Genomic DNA, 18,528 nt, shown 5'->3' on the forward strand with positions numbered 1-18,528 from the left:
TTCTCCTAATCAGACACTCTAGCATGCAATCTTAAGTAGATCCTTAGCCTAACTTATAGCATGCACATCATACTATAACACATATAACAGCAAGTCAATTACGGCATATAAAGAAAGCACGGATATTTTGGGAAATCACTTTTTGAGCTCCGACTGATTGTACACATCGAATCTTCTTTTTTCTTCTCTTGAAATGAACATTCTTCGAAAAGGTTTAGCAAAACTCTCAGCTCCATATTTTAAGTTTAGAAACCAACGAGTGTTCATCCAAATCCCTCAAACCAAGGCTCTAATACAAACTTGTAACATCCAAAAAACCAGGGCTAAATTTTTCACTTTAAAAATAATATAACATCCATTTTTAGTGAAGTTACAACCATTTGTTCATAAACCATTATTATGAAATCAGAGTTAATAAGAAGATAATGTGGAATCTTAAATCATAAATTTGTTAATGTGTGTACGGTCCCGCCTTCGTAATCCAATAAGTACCTATAAAATAGTTAATCCACAACTGTAAGCACAAAGCTTAGTGAGTTCCCAAAAATACCACATACAGCACAACATAATAATCAACTAATAGTTATCATCAAGCTCTAGAGACTATCAATGGTCCCAATGAGCTAACAGCATGCTCGGTGGATTAACAATTCACATCACGGGTTATCAGCAACCATGGTGACTAACATCAATCCCATGGACATACAACAGTCCAAGAGTTATCAATAACTCATTTCACATATAACAAAATTTAACAAATAAGACCCAGTTGGTCAACATGCATATACTACCACACAGGCAAGTATAGTGAGAAGACTCACCTCGCGAATAGCAGCTAGCCCATAACAGCTCACACACCGGGTAGACAGGTACAATGAGACACCTAACAACAATAAAGAAGTACCCTCTCAATCTACACCCTAAAACCCCAAAATTGACCAAGAGTCAACCATGATCAAAGTCAATAGTCAAAGTCAAAGTCCACTTCAGTAGGCCGCCACGTCGTAGCCTCCCATTGCCACATCGTGGGAGAAAAATGAAAGAATAGTTGGGCATCCCCCAGTCACCACGTCATGGCCTCTATTTGCCACGTTGTGGGAACTAGGTCTCAATAGCTTAATGCATTAAGTTATTTCCCTCAACCTCAAGAGCTCTAAAACTCAGATCTAGTCCTTCCTAAGGTCTTGATGGATAAAGTTTCCAACTTTTCCTATTAAGACATCCTAATGAGTCTAGATCTCTAAACCTTGATCCTTAATGGAAACTTAAGGCATGGGCTCAACCTTTAAGCTCTTACTAACCAAAGCCACAAATCCATAACTCCATAATGACTTATTACTTCTATTCCAACATAAAAATTGCAGCTCTATGGACATGCACTACCAATGCAAGTCTAGATCTCAATCTAGGTCAAAATGTGGCAAAAAGACCAAAATCTCATACATGGAGCTCAATACATAATCAAACTTCAGATCCAAAAGATATAGTGACCAAGTCACTAAGATGAGTTATAAAGTTGCAAACTTTATCTCATCAAACCAACCCAAACGTGAATATGAACCAAGAAATGCAATAAATCTTAGAGCTGTGAAGAGAGAACCAAAAAGATGGAAAGTTTATACCTTCCAAAGCTCCACAAGATGCATGAGGTGTAATATCTGAAGTGATGCACTCTACCAACTAGCGAGCACACCACTCCATCTTCCAAATATGCAAGCCAAAACTTCAAACTTCAAGAACCACCACTAATACAACAAGATTCACTCCAAGGAGGCTAGGGTTTCGTTTGAAAGGGTTAGAGGCTAAAAAGGATGCCCTAATCCTTGAGATTGGGTGTTTAAATATGGAGAAAGCCCTAAAAATCATGGGCTTTGGCCGCCACCGCTTCCACGTTGTGGCGACCAACTAAATACGTGATCATGCATGTTAAACTAACATCGTGGTGCTCCAATCACCATATGTGGCACCTAGTTTTTCCCAAAAATCATATATATAATCCCACCAAGCCCTCACCTGACCCATTCTGGGAACAAGTGATACAGTGATACGCTCGGACATCCTGAAATACTCATCCCATTTGTCTACTTCCATGGCGTAAGCTGACTGACGAATTGCGGTTGTGCATTTTTTAATTGGAGAAAAATATTTTCTGCTTCTTGCATCCCGCTTCCATTGGAAATATGGAAAATGGTCTTCCAAATCGCCAAAAATATGTAAAAATAACTATTTCCTCATCCGGAACCGTCGTCGAAACTTTTCAGTGTACATGGCGTCATCTGCAAAATAGTCTTCTAAAAGACGATTGTGCCCAATTTCGCGATTTCTCCGCAACAATGGATTTCTTGTTTTAGTTCGTGAACATGAACTTTGACCTTGTCAATTTCGAAAATACGCCACTATTTTTGTCATGACGGAACCGATAAATAATGTCTCCTCTTGAGCCATCGAATCGGAGGACGAAGATGACGATGACGACATTGTGTTTGAGTGGATTTTCTGAGAGAATATGTAGAAATAAGTTTGAAAATTATGTTAGATTTGTTTGGTATTTATAGTATGGGAAATGTATTTAAAAAATGAAAAATTAATGTATCTAGCCGTTGAAACTTAAAAAAAAAAAAAAAAAGGAAAATAATTTTTTTCTTTTTTGCATGTTACCGTTTGAATAAGAAAAAGAAAAGAATCGACCAATGGAATGAAGAGAGAAGAGGCGGGGAAGCCTCCCTTCACTCGCAAACCGCACACTCGAAATCGCGGTCACGGTGTTTTGTTTTCGGCCGCGGTTCGGTTCCCGCACCTGCTAAACCGCTTGCTCCTTGTGGCCTTGTACTCAGAGGCGCAACATTTTGACTTGAGATATTGAAGATACTTTTAGTATTTTAGTTTTTGCATGAACTTAATAATTTCTCTTATTATAATTTCATGATAAAATTATGTTAGTTTAACATCACATTGTTGTCTTACACATTATTGAGACGCTTTAATATGTTTTTTTTTTTGGAATTTCATTCAGTTTAATAAAAATTAAATTCTTTTGCAAAGGTTGAAATTATTTTAAAATTGGTTTTATATATATATATATATATATATATATATATATATATATATATATATATATATATATATATATATATATATATGGATGTTTCAATAAGTACATTTCTACTATGTGTCCACGTGTAAAAGATTTATAAAATCTTACTAAACTAATAATATATAAAAGAAATATGTTATGATCTAGAAAACCATGTTTACATAATTGCAACCCCATAAGGACATACATGCATATTCATATAAATGTAATCATAAGACCTCAAATTTATCATGTTATACTTGATCAATTATTGGTCATATCTCAAGGCTTTTACATTGATTAGGTTATATTGATTTAATTAAATGTTGGACACACTTGGCAACGGTGATGTGGTAATGGGGCAACCACATGTCTTTTCTCTCTCTTCAGTAGTTTCTTGTTGTTTGGAAAAGCTTGGGCAAGTAAAGGAGCTAAGGTGGAGCTCAACACACTCCAGCCTTAGTTAGTAGTCACATGGTACTGAGAATTTCAATAAGCTTTTGCATTATTTTTTTTAAGCAGGCCAACACACAAAAAATGAAACTAAAAAAATCTCTAAGATCTGAGGCATTTCCAAACACTTATAGTTCCCTCAATCACTTATATCAAAAGAGAAACACATCAAGAAGTTGATGAATTAGAAACGGAGAAAATTAAAGCAAGATCATATGTTTCAAATAGATGCTTGACAATTATTACATTATAGTTTGGACTCATTAAATAGAGCAGACATTCAAAATGCATCATTACTTAAACAAGATAGATAACTCCAAAAGAGATGCACAACAATCTAATTCTCTAGTGAATATGTGCATCTCTTATTCAACTAATCAATGAATATCATGCTAACATATGAACATTACTCAATAATTATTGTAGAAAAATTAGAAAAAGAAAAACCAGGACAAAAGTAAAATAGAATGAAGGCAGAAACCATTTTAATATGCAAAAACTACACGGCCTGGTCCAAGACCGGCCAAAAAAATCTCCATTTTAATGTGAAATTCCATTGACTACCAATTTAGGAACTTTGTCAAGGTTAAAGAAATAAGAAAAGGTACGAACCCGAGGAATGGCATCACCACAACAAAGGCTATCATCATACACACATGAAGTCCCATAGCCTTTGTGAGGCTGCATAGTGAAGTCGTTATAACATTCTTTCCCTTCCACTTTGTGAAAACTTTTTATTACACGCAACATAACAAAATTGAGTCCCCAAAACATCAACCCTTAATCGAGATGCAAAAACCACCACAAACCGTGTACCGACCCAACAATCAAGGGTAAAATTTTCATTTTTAATATAACTAAAACATTGATACCATTTAATTCCAAATCATAGTTCAGTAAATCATTTATCAGAGTTCATCCCAAAATCATTCATTGCGGAAATCATAGGTGTGTGCACTGCGATCAATCCGAGCTCTTCTTTTCCAAATCGATGATACCTGAAACCAAAACTGTAAACCGTAAGCACAAAACTTAGTGAGTTCCCCAGAGCATACCCCACAGATAATCCACATAACACATATCATATCAGCTATAAAAACTATATCTACCACATACGCCATATCAATCACATAAGCCATACATATAAACATATAAGGATGTCGTGGGATCGTCCCCAGGGTCTTACTCCAGGATGTCATGGGCTCCCCACATGGTCTTACACCTAAGTTCCATGGGCTCTCCCATGGTCTTTAATAGGAAAGTCATGGGCTCTCCACATGGTCTTACATCCAGGTGTCATGGACTCTCCCATGGTCTTCCATGCAAGTATCACAAAGACAACTAGCATACCATATAATCACTAGCATACCACCTATACATGCATATCAGACATATCAGTAGTGAATCTACATTGACACTACAACATAGTAGGAAAGCCATGGGCTCTCCACATGGTCTTACATCCAGGTGTCATGGGCTCTCCCATGGTCTTCCATACCAGCATACCACATATACCACTAGCATACTTCCTGTCACATAACCAGCTAACATGCCACATAATACAACTTCATCTAGTGAATCATATATCATAAAATGAGCCAGCCTTGGTGCCTTAGACCCATTGGTATCGTGAGAAGACTCACCTCGCATTCAGAAGTTTCTCACATGAATTCCTTAACTGCTGCCCCGCCAGTTTCCCGAGCTGTCACTACCAAAACAATATACCCACTTAGCAATTAGGTCTCATCCATATTCCTTAATCCATGCATGGGGTAAAATGACCATTCTACCCCTGGCCTAGTCTGATCCAAAACTAAGGCCCAAACCCAAAACAAAAGCCTAACACTATAATGTCCATAAAACCAACAATGGCCCAATTTTCCAAATTGGGCCCAGACCTTTATAATGGACCTTATACTAAAGCCCAATATTCTCCTTGGTCAATAATCCTGACCCTAATTGGCCCACGAAGGCCCACAACAACCTAATCCAAGAATTGGCCCAAGCCGAGGCCCACAAATGTGAAGTCTTTTTCTATATTGGGCCACAAGGCCCAATAAGCCCAACTATTCCAATATTGGCCCAAGATGCATTCAGACCCAACCATCCATAAATCCATGCCCAAAACCATTAGGGCCCAAAGGTCCGAAGTCCACTAAGGCCCAAGTCCTCTTGAGAGCGTACGCCCAGCGTACCTCTTCTGTACGCTTAGCGTACTGGGCAAATGGACTTTACGCGTAGCGTACTACATAGTATGCCCAGCGTACAAACAACTCGTACCCAAAATCAATTAAGTGCTTAATAATTGATCCCATCAGTCTAAATCACATATCTGAGCTATATTTGACGTCTAAACCCATAAAGTCACTGACTTGGTGACTTTGCATGCCCCAAACAAACCCAAACTCCAAAAATGACATTCTACTTCCATGAAAGTGACCCTAACTCATGCATGAACCCATTGGGACCTTCAAGATGGAAATTTTCTATCTTAGGGACTCAATTAGCATCAGGGGTGGCAACCCCAAGTCTAAGAATCAAATTTGATCCATAAAGCTTCATCCTTGGTACCAAAATGAACTAAAACTCACAAATGAGAGATCTAAGATATCAATGGTCAAGTTCAGAGCTTTATACCTTCATCAAGCTGAGAATGAGTCCTAAAAGCCAGATCCATAAGCTCCTCCTTGATTCCTATCTTTGCATCAAACTCCATCTTCTTGAAAATGGATCAAACACCCCAAAAATGGACTCCATGAGCTCAAAATGCCACCATAGATGATATATGACGATTTCTAGGGTTTAGAGGGGTGGAGGCTGAAGATATTAGGGTTAGGTTATGAGATAAAGAGCTTAAATAGGGTTCAAGACCCTAAAATAGGGATCTGATCTGACTGGACTACGCCCAGCGTACATATGGTACGCCTAGCGTACTCCGGGGAATATTCGCGACCCTCTTGGTCAGTACGCCCAGCGTACTACCTTCTTCACTAGTACGCCCCGCGTACTCTTTGTGTACGCCCCGTGTACTCGGCTAAGCCTGAAAACCACGAAACTTCCGAAGGCCATAACTTCTTCGTTATAAGCCCGATTTCGACGATCCTTATATCCATGGAAAGGTGACGAGAAGCTCTACACTTATAACAACTCAAACCTTTATTAAGACCTTTCGAACAAAAATCCATTTTCCACAAAAGCCCGAACTACCACTTTACCGAAATACCCTTAGGCTCAAAAACACGAACCGAACACCCGGATCACTTCTAATACATCACCCGCACCCAAATGGGCCTAGATCTTACCTTTTCAAAAGTCATAATCCTTATGACGACCGATCTTCGATCCACATCCTCAGACTAAGAATCGATTCGGAACAAGATGTTACAAACCGAAAAAGATTTTAATCATAGAGCTTGTAGATGGAAATACATGTGTAAATATTTTCCGGATGTTTATTGTCTATCACCCAGATGATAATAGGATGGATCAACATAGATGACCTGAAGCAGAGAGAAAAATTAATTCTTTAAATTTTATATCTTTCTAGAATCATATTCATGCACGTACTAAAGATAAACCAATATCAAATGTCAAAATTATATAAAAAAAAAATGGAAAATACGAGTTTATAACTCATCTAAAAAATCTACTTTTTGTTAGTTTCTACTTTTTGTTAATTATTAGGAAGATGTTTACAAATGATAACCACATGCATACAAAGTACAACTGTAGCCTGACTCCTGCAATCTCGAAGCAATGATCTACACACAAAGTGATCTAATTATAAATCATATTGGAAAATAAATTTCAAACTATTAAATCTCATAGATTTTGATTTAGAGGTACTTCTCCCGATCAGGAATGTTCTTCTTGTGCAAGAGCAATATGAAAGAGATACCATCAAAGTGAAAGAAACATTGAAACCCATATATTTTTCGTTTCTTTAGCCATGGTCTTCGCCAGGAGGTGAAAAGTCGAACCGAAAAACGGAATATATGAGCATACCCACTTTTAATAGCAAATGACCTATTTACTTCCTCAAACACCAAATTCAAATATTTTATAACCAAGATCAAACCTGTAATGAAGATTGGAATTATAATTGTAAGTTGATACGATTTTATGCGTTTTGAAGGTCTGAATTCGATGACAGATGAAGATGAGGCTGGAGGTTGTGAATCGTGGATTGGTGGAGAATAGTCGAGAAAGGCGGTGTGCAAATGATTTATTTATTTTTGCTTTTGAGGTATATATGAAATAGAGGAAGTTCTTAGTCACTCGGATTCAAATTGGGATACGATTTGTATACTGATTTATTGCAATTTTTAATGATATCTTAAAAGATTGTTGCTATTTTAAGGAACACATTCAATCAAAATGGAGATAATATTGGGATCACACAGGTTGACTATAGTTTCTGCGGGTGAATATATTGTATAGGATTTATTTATTTAATTTAATTAATATAAGATGAAGGATAAAATAGTAATTTAACTTTGATAGGAAAATGAATGTAGGAGATGTCATGTGTCAAAAAGGATTCATTTATTAGAATATAGATTAGTACATTCTTATTTAATTTAATTATGACAAAATTACAAAAATGGTCCCCATGGTTTGCCAAAAGTCACAAAGTCAATCCCTGCTAATTTTTTTTTACGAACATGGTCCCTTTGGTTTCCAAAACTTGCATCAATGGCCCTTTTTGCTGACGTCGTTACTGTTCATCCGTTAGTGTAAGGGTATTTTGGTCTTTCCAAGTAGCAGGGACTGGGTTTGTGACTATGGGTAAACCATAGGGACCATTTATGTATTTTTTTTCTATATTTTATGTTTATGAGTTTGTGACTTTTCCACCCATTTACTTTTTAAAATATCACTTTGAACTTTGAAAAATGTTACTTTCAACCCTCTATTTTCTAAATTTTCGTGTTTAACCCCGTATTATATATAATAACTTTAGTTCGCTAACCTAAAAAAAAATATTTTTACGTGTTTATTTTCATATATTTGTCGGTATAATTAAAGGTGATCAATGTTTTGACTATAATTTAGAACTTTCTTTCGTTATTTTTTTTAAAGTTACATGGGTTTTTTTTATAAAATTGTCGGTTTAAATTTGAGCTTATTTTTTGACGTAGTTTTTTTTTATGTACGTTTCCTAAGTAAAAAACATGAAACAAAAGTTAGGTCGAAACATAGACAAACTCGAATATACTATATTTTTTTAAGCTAACAAACGAAAGTTATTATATATGACCCGAATGATATGTAGGAATGTATATAAATTTAAGCACAAAATGTATAAAAAATACAGCAAAACATAGACATCTCGAATATAATATATTTTTTTAAAATTAACAAACGAAAGTTATTATATATGACTCGTCTCATACGTAGGAAACGTACATAAAGTTAAAAAAAAAAAAAAAAAAAAAAAAAAAAAAAAAAAAAAAAAAAACTACGTCGAAAAATAAGCTCGAATTTAAACCGACAATTTTATAAAAAAAAACCATGTAACTTTAAAAAAAATAACGAAAGAAAGTTTTAAATTATAGTCGAAACGTTGATCACCTTGAATTATACCGACAAATATATGAAAATAAACACGTAAAAATAGTTTTTTTTAGGTTAGCGAACAAAAGTTATTAATAAAAAACAAATTATATATAATACGGGGTTAAACACGAAAATTTAGAAAATAGAGGGATGAAAGTAACATTTTTCAAAGTTCAAAGTGAAGGGTTCAAAGTGATATTTTAAAAAGTAAATGGGTGGAAAAGTCACAAACTCATAAACATAAAATATAGAAAAAAAAATACATAAATGGTCCCTATGGTTTACCCATAGTCACAAACCCAGTCTCTGCTACTTGAAAAGACCAAAATACCCTTACACTAACGGATGAACAGTAACGGCGTTAGCAAAAAGGGCCATTGATGCAAGTTTTGGAAACCACAGGGACCATGTTCGTCAAAAAAAATTAGCAAGGACTGACTTTGTGACTTTTGGCAAACCATATGGACCATTTTTGTAATTTTGTCTTTAATTATTATCAATATCATGTAATGTAGGAGATGTCATGTAAGCATTTCCGAATTCTTGACAAATAACCGAAAGGTTCCTTATTATGTGGGTATTCGAAGAAGTGTAGACCAATATAGATTTCTATAATAAAGTTTCTTAGATCCAAAAAGTATAACTAGATACACCGGTGGAACTAGAAAATTATTATCGATATCATGTATGTAATTTATACATTTCTCAATAGCTTTACTTATTCATATAAATGTAAATTTTTTACCAGGTTGAATATCTTGACAACCTATGTAGGAGTTTTGCCGCCTTGAATATGTTGACAACTTGTTAGTAAAATACATGATTTCAAAACAATGTTATGACTTTTAATGTACTTAATTCACCTTATTTTTATTCCAACCTTATTACGGATATTATTCATATGCGGAATGTAGTTATCCTTCTATTCAAATGAGGCACACGTATTTCATTTCAAGAATTTATCCATCGAATAGACCAATGTGTGAATTGTATATTTGGTTAGTACACTCGTAGAGAGATCTTATTCACATCATTGGGAAGTTGTCACGAGAATTATAAGATATAAGGGCGATGCTATTTTGCTATATGTATATACAAAGGGTGTCCATGGACGCCCCTTGATTTGGAAAATAAATTGGATATTATATCAGATTTTTAGATGGACACCTTTGATCCCTTGATTTTTCTTAGAAGTTTTATTTGCTTAAAAAAATGTGAATAATTAGTTTTGCATACACTTCCAATCTTTGTATACTTTTTACTCCAAATAAAATACTTCACCGATATGTCTATTTTGTTAATTTAGGATGGATGGAAAAAGTCTTTTATTCTTGCTTTTTATGTCAAACATTTTTAAATTTTAGGAAGATATGAAAATGATACTAAAAATCAAACCCCAATTTCAAATCAACTCGATTTAACAAATCATGAGTTATTACATCAAGATCACTCATACGTTAATCTTATACAACTTCTCATCAATTTTGTTTACAGATTAATCAAAAATAAAAAAAAATAAAAAGTTTATTCGCAACCAAAAATGGTGTCAACTCAAAACCACGGTTGAAAAATTCTGGTCCTCTTTATTCACGTTGACTCAAGATGTGTAACAAGTGAAAGTGAGTTTTTGAAATCAAGTATAGCTTGCTGACGTGGCGTAAGATTGGAGGAGAGTTAAGGCTTGTTCAGTGATAGCACGATTTCTTGCTTGATGAATCCAGTCACCTACAACTTCTGTTGCTTGACTTCCTTTTAGACCATTTTCAAGTGTTTCTGCAGCTTCTAGAAGCTTCCCATCTGCTAACAAACTTTCTACCCGGTTTATTACTGACTCGATTCCATCACCTGACTTGTCCGCTTCCTTCACCTAAATTTTTAATCATTATTATAAAGCAAGTGATATATAAATTAGGTTTTAGACTTTGGCCACAATATTTTTTGTATGTTGGCAGGTTTGGTCCATGTATAGAAAACAAATTACAAAAACTGTCCCTATAAATTACAGAAAAGATCCCTGGGTATTTTCTTTACGTTTGGCCACAACAGTTTCGTATGTTGGCATGTTTGGCCCCTGTATAGAAAATAAATTACAAAAATTGTCCCTATAATTTATAGAAAAGATCCCTATGTATTATTTTACGTTTGGGTTTTAGAATTTGGCAACAATACTTTCGTATGTTGGCAAGTTTGGTCCCTGTATAGAAAAGTATACTTTTAGGTTTTAGACTTTGGCCACAATAGTTTCATATGTTGGCAGGTTTGGCCCCTTTATAGAAAATAAATTCCAAAAATTGTTCCTGTAATTTACAGATGTATTTTTTTACGTTTGGGTTTTAGACTTTGGCCACAATACTTTTATATGTTGGCAGGTTTGGTCCTTGTGTAGAAAATAAATTACAAAAGCTCTCCTTATAATTTACAGAAAAGGTCTCTGCATATTTTTTTAACAGAAATGGTCCATGTGTTTAAATCGTATACTCTTTGGTCCATGACGTGTTTAAAAAAATTAGAAAAATGGTCCATGCCTAATAGAAAATTAAAATACTAATAATATAATGAAGAGGAAATCAGAGATCTGAAGGTACCTTTAATACGGATGCAATGTAAGCCAATGAATGGGCCAATATGCCACCGCCACCTGGCGGCATTAAGCTGAAGTGCCGCAGCGTCCCTTTCAACCCATCAAACTATAAAAAGAAAAAAAACATGATATATATAAATTAAATGAGGAGGGCATTTACGTCTTTTTGCACGGAGAAAGGATTACCTTGTGATTTAATTGGAGTATGGTATCTGTCCCATTTTTTAAAGTGTCTTCAGGAAGTGAAGCAATGACCAAACCTAATAAGGAATCTTTATCGATTCCATCAATGTAGCTTTTAAGAGCTTCTATTTCTTTCTCTATAGGCAACCCTTTAGACAAAGCATCTTCTAGTGCAAGAGCACCCTGTAAATATAAATCTTAATTAATTTATCTCACACCAAAATAAAAATAAAATAAAAAACACTGTAATTCTATTTATGTAGCAAAAAGAATGAAAGAAATAGCAATATACTTTCATTTACTTGTGTATTATAGCATCCTACTTTTATTTGTTTCTATTACAGCATTGCAGATTTTGTTTTCTTAGGGTTAATTACATAAAAGACCTTATATATTGTGTTTTTTCCGGATTAAAGCTCAAGTTTATTTTTTTTCCCTAAAAAAGACCTTAAATTTTCCAATTTTCAATTTGGTCCTTTTCAGCAGGTTTACCGGTAATCTTTTTCCGGTTTTACACTAAGATGCAAGAGCTTTTTTAGAAAAATAAATAAATAAATAAAGTTGAGCTTTAATCCAATAAAATGGCAAAATGTAATGTAAGGGTTAAATACAAGAAATAGCAATGTACTTTCATTTATTTTTTGTATTATGTCATCATACTTCTAATTATTTATATTACAACATTGTGCTTGCGATTAAGGCATTGTATTTTGAAAAATTATATTCTTATTAACACATTATACATTGAAAAATCTACCCAATTTTATAAGTGAAAATAGCTTTGTAATTACTAATTAGATTACATTGCTATAACTGGTGAACTTTTCAAAGAACAATGTTGTAATAGGAAGAAATGAAAGTAGTATGCTATATATAATTACTATTACCTTATGTAAACATAAGAATTAGGGTTAATCTCATAAAAGACCTTATATTTTGTGTTTTTTCCGGATTAAAACTCAACTTTATACTTAATGGGACCTAAGCAAAGATTTTGAAAAAACTAATCAACAAAAATAGACAATTAAAACCCTAATTACAAAAATCCACATCCACAGCATATAATAATACGTAAGGTAAAGAAAATGGTCTAAAAAACAAACCAATGCAAGCTTGTGGACAGAATGTGTCTGGCGTGCCTCTTCAGATCTTGCATAGAATGCCATACACAAAGCATTTATCTGCATAATAATTTTTTTTTAAAAAAAAAAACATTAATTTCCTGTCAAAAAAACACCAACTAAAATATGATTGTGTCACCATATTTACTATTGTACCCTCTTTCCTAACATGTGTAATCAAGTGTATGTTACGTTTCTAATAAAGTAGCATTGGTCAAAAAGGTAAAAAATAATAATAATAGCAAACTAATTTGTTGATGTTATACTAAAAGAGAAAGAGAGGAAAAAAAATGTTTCTTAGATTAGATTAGACGTGAACGTTTACACCTTGGAAAGTTATTATTAATATCTTTTTAAAATTTTAGTGATGATTATGGTATATTGTATTTTCATTTTTCTTATTACAGCATTATAAGTTTTAATGATTATAAGAAAAGAAATATGAATGTGATCATACATTGAGATTTGCCTCTTCCATTTTTTCAATTTGGGATGCTTTCTCACTTGCAATTGCTGCAGCCAATTCAGCTTTTGCTAAATCCTTCAATTTCATTACCTCCAATTCTGCTTCAGACTCCTGACAATTTCAACATCTACTATTTACACGAATAACTACAAAAACAATAGCAATCTACTTTTATTCATTGTAAGATTCTACTTTCATTTCTTCTTATTACAGCATTGTACTTTGAAATTGAATTTATAATGCTATAATTAGGTGGATTTTCAAAGCATATTATCCTAATATGAGAAAATTTGTAAGTAAATTTCTACAATTAAGTGGAACTTTGAAAGTAAAATGCTTTAATAAGGAAAAAATAAATAAAAGTAAATGTAAGTAGGGATTCTATATTTCTTGCATTTAAATAATGGAAATATGATTGTACCTTCTTTTCAATCTCCATTCTGAATTCCTCTTCTAACTTTTCCTGAAGTGACTTGAGAGCTGCAGCTGCTTTCACCTTTTCTTTATGTAATTCCTACAAATAAATATAATAATAATTTTAGATGCCAATCACACATAAAACACCCAACATTTACCATTAAATTAGTGACAAATTGTTCATCAAAAAGTATATATATATATATATATATATATATATATATATATATATATATATATATATAAACAACCTTATCCAAAATTGTCTCTCTTTCAGCATACATGAGTTCACGTGCTCTTGCATCTTTCAACTCCTTATCATATTTCTCCTAAAATATATTTCAAAAGTTAAGCAGGAATGGAACAATAGTAGGGTTGTAGGGGTAGAAAGGGAAAACAATAGCAATTTTGAGAACAAATAGTCTTGCCTTTAATAACCTCTTTTCTTCAGAAAAAATACGAGCATCCAAATCTTCTTGTCTTTTTTCAGCTGTGTGAATGGCTTGCAAGAAATCCAAAACTATCTTTCCATCATTTGCCACGTAAATGTCATTATTACCCATCACAGCCTCAGCTATTTCCTTCATTTTAACATCACAAGAAATTGGAAATTAGTAACTTGTTTCCTCGAGGCATATAATATAACTACAAATAAAATTATGTTTTTGGTATCTAACCTTCTCTGGATATGAAGATACTGGAGCACTTTCTTCAGCCTTATCTTTTAAAAGGTATTCATCAAGAAGGGCATCTGGCTCTTTATTATCGTTGCTCAGGATACCCTAAAAAAAAGATTTAGGGTTTGATTGGTTGTTTTCATATGAATTTTTTATATTATATGCAAATACAATGTATAGTTTAAACTCTACTTTATACATTATTAAAGCTCTTAAAAGATTAAAACACCAATATGGTCATAGAAACTTCTAGTTAATTTTAGAAAATAAATTGAACTTCAACTAAAATTATTGAACTTTTTAAAAAAGATTTGAGTTATTATTAGTTACACAAGCAAAAATGAGTTATATTGTGATTCTTCATTCCATTCCATGATAGAATAAAGGGTTAATCTCAAAAAAAGATCTTATACTTTGTGTTTTTCCGGATTAAACCTCAAATTTATTTTTTGCCTGAAAAAGACCTTGTATTTTTTCATTTTTTCTGATCTGGCCCTTTTAGTCATTTTTTTCCAAAAAAAAATTGTAAAACGCAAGGGTTTTTTCGAGAAAAACTAACAAAGTTGAGGGTTTATTTGGAAGCAGTTAGAAGGTTGAGGGTTTTTTTGGAGAAAAAAAAAAAGACAAAGTTGAGGGTTTTTTTGGAAAAAATACAAGGTCTTTTTCAGGAAAAAATAAAGCTGAGGTTTAATCCCAAAAAAAAGCACAAAATATAAGGTCTTTTATGAGATTACCCCTAGAATAAACAAAACCTACTTACCAATGAATGAAAAGTAACAACATGGAAGGAATCACTTTCCTTCAACGGAATGAACCATTCCATTCCTTTCCTTTCCCAATTCCATCATACCAAACACCATCTAAAATGCTCTAGAACCATTATGCAAAAACAAAAACATACCTCAGACTTTATCTCATTTGCTTCAAGAACTGGAGCAACCTCATTCAGTATTGAGCTACTTTGAACTTCCTCATGCTCTTCTGTAGTTGACTTCAAATCTTGACTATTTGCACCAAGATCCTCTTGAATCTTAGCTATTGCATCATAACTATCAGAAGTTGATATTGGCAAATCACCCTCTTGTCCAGAAATAACATCTTGAGGTTCCAAAATTGGTAATTTCTCAATTTCAGACTGATTTTCTTCTTCCCTTTTGCCATAATACGGATCAGTTTCAATTCCCTTCTCACTATTGTCAACAGGTGGACTTAAAATCTCAGAATCTTTAACATTTTCAACAGCAACTTGTTCTTCTGACACTGACTTTTCAGGTTCTTCATGGACAATTGGGAGTGGATTTGTGTTAAGATCATTATTCTGTTCCTTGGTTAATACTTTATCAAAGTAGCCAGTCTGGTAAGCTGTTATACCAGCAACACCTAAGGCTATACTTCCTATAAAAACTTTGGACAAATTGCCCCCAGAGTTTGGTGGATTTTCTGGTGAATTTGACTGAGATGCAGTAGAGAATTCCTTCCTAGAGGAAAGATACAAAGGTATCTGCTACAAGTGTTTCAGCCATGAAGAAATAAGAGTGTAAACAATATGTTTTCAACAATCTGCATTGAAGTATTTATACAGGATTTTCCTATACTTTCTTATTTTACACAAACAAGTAAATATACGCATACATATAGAGTATAGGACAAACAAGTATGAGAAATATGATAACAAATGGTTAAAAAAGTAACCAGCTAGTCAATTTTACATGAAAAGTCCTTATTTGCACCTCTTAAACCAACTTTCTCTTTCTAGAACTTGTGGAATTAGACAGACATGTTAACCTAATGTAACAACTTGCCAAGTTCAAAACATTATACTCAACCTTCTACAAGAGATAAGAGCATTCTAGAGAATACAGGACTTCTTAATAGGATTTATCAAAAATATATAGGTTTACTGAATATGTTTATTGGTTCACGTTTTCCATAAAGCTCAACAATGCTGTTAAGGATAGATATTTATTAAATCATTTTGCATTAAGAAGGATAGAAAATAAGGTACGCAAACATGCCTGAGTTGTTATTCGTGGTGAAATCCTTCCAACTGATCGACGAGAAGATATTTCCAAAATAGACCTTCAGAAGAAAAATGATAATAGTAAATTGACTGAAAATTCAGACTAAAGATTATCTGTCCTGTTTTGGATACACAATAAAACTATGGAAGGTTTACAAATTCAACATTGCTGGTGATTCATTCAAGTTTCAGGATCACTACGTTTGAATGAAAATAAGAAAAATCCAGAACTCAAAGATAAAGGAGAAAGGTAACAAATGCGGGTTAATTAAGAACACTAAACCCTAATCCTGAAGCACTTACAGCTTCACAAAATAATCAAATCACGTATACGACCATAAAAAACCCTAGAGCAACATTCGAATTAGAAACTAAACTATATGTTAACTATTGACGCATAGCAATGAAGTAATGGAATTTGTGATTGTACCTCCGCAGCATGGTCGACGGAGATTGTAGTGCTGCCAAACTACAAGTTGTTGAAGATTGGAGAAACAAGGTACGAAAAGATGGAAGGTGTGGCAGGAAATCAAAAGCGTTTCCTGGAGGAGGTCTGTCGATTTAGGGGTGGAGATGGAACATTTAGCGGTTCTTGCGTTGTTAAAATGGCTCTTGCTTGATGCGTATCATCAATGGAATATTACACAAGAAAATTTAGTGAAATACTTTTTGTAGTTCGGTTTATTTTATAGATAAACACTCTTTTATTTCTAAATAAACAAATATTGTTTGTGAAAATAAAAATAGAATTAACCCTTATAAAGAGTAATTTATAAAGAGTAATCTAATAAAACTACATTTGTAAAAATGACTACCATCTTTGGAATAAGTTATTTCGGAAAAGCATTATTCATTCTAAAAAAGTTAGTGATAGATATACTTTGGAATCCTAAATCTGACATTGTGTATTTCGAACTCACCTACTCAATTTCGGAATACGATAGAAAGAACTGTACATGTAGGACTGACATTCCGAACACACATTTAAGAAACCAAAAAACTAGGTTTTCATTCCATATGTAACATGTGGTATTTCATTTAGTTATTCATTTACAACCAGAATCCAAAATTCTTAGCTGCTTGAATATGACTTTCTCAAACAACGATCACGAAGAAAGCTTTACCAACATTTCTATTTACTTGCACATCGTTGGAAATATGAACCCTTATAGTTACACGAACATCAAAATTGATGTAATGGATCGTTTCTAACTCTGCTTTGTGGCTATTAGATGTGTGGTAAATAATTTTATTAAAGGGCACAAATAAACATGTATAAAAGAAGAGTTGCGTTAATACTCATGTTAAAATTTAAATGTTTCAATAAAAAAATTTTAAAAGGCACAAGGGTTCATCCCAGATCTTGAAAAGTTGTAAAAAGTAAAAACAATCAATGATAAAAATTATAAAAGGTAAAAGTTGTTAATGATAAAAATAAGATATGAAGGAGAACATAAGTAATGTCAACCTTGCTTACAACTTTGCCTTAGGGCCATTTTGTTTAGTAACAAGACTATATCCAATCATCTTCCCTACAAGAACACCAAATTATCATTATTTTGTAAAAGTTTGAAAAAAAAAACATTTCGTTATGAAAGTAAGTAGAAAATAATTTCATACCATAAATCTCTTCGACCTTTTCAGTTTTTACAATGTGAACTCCACCCTGAAGACCACATGTAAACTTCCTCGAAAGAAATTAGTGCCAAGTGCTTGAATGTCAACTACTTTTATTGCAAATGAACATTGAAGTACAAAATTATAGTAGATTACAACTTCTAGACATTAACCTTTTGAGAAGTTGGAAGTTGGAACTACCATTAAGAAAAAAAATATTAAGAAAACCATAACAACATGTTTCAACCATTAAAGCTTATTACATCATTTTTTGGCATTTAAAATGAACCAACTTTGGTCTTGGTTTTACCTCCCATGAATATCCTTTGAACATCCAAAGAAAATAAGTTTACCTTTAATT

General features: G+C 33.3%; 1 protein-coding gene across 1 annotated transcript; it reads right to left on the reverse strand.

Annotated features, from left to right (window-relative positions):
- Positions 1-10,474: 10,474 nt before the first annotated feature.
- LOC145052817 (MICOS complex subunit) lies at positions 10,475-17,198 on the reverse strand. The gene is made up of 12 exons (XM_079000719.1): positions 16,981-17,198; positions 16,546-16,609; positions 15,432-16,031; positions 14,531-14,635; positions 14,282-14,434; positions 14,105-14,182; positions 13,858-13,950; positions 13,428-13,547; positions 12,953-13,030; positions 11,853-12,032; positions 11,671-11,772; positions 10,475-10,952 (listed from the first exon to the last, which is right to left on the reverse strand). Exons 1-12 carry the CDS (start codon positions 16,989-16,991, stop codon positions 10,719-10,721), a joined length of 1,818 nt encoding a protein of 605 aa, XP_078856845.1. The 5' UTR covers positions 16,992-17,198; the 3' UTR covers positions 10,475-10,718.
- Positions 17,199-18,528: the final 1,330 nt, after the last annotated feature.

The sequence above is a fragment of the Lactuca serriola genome, chromosome 5 (genome assembly GCF_051521515.1).
Source record: "Lactuca serriola cultivar US96UC23 chromosome 5, Lser_US96UC23_V15, whole genome shotgun sequence".
Taxonomy (NCBI): domain Eukaryota; kingdom Viridiplantae; phylum Streptophyta; class Magnoliopsida; order Asterales; family Asteraceae; genus Lactuca; species Lactuca serriola.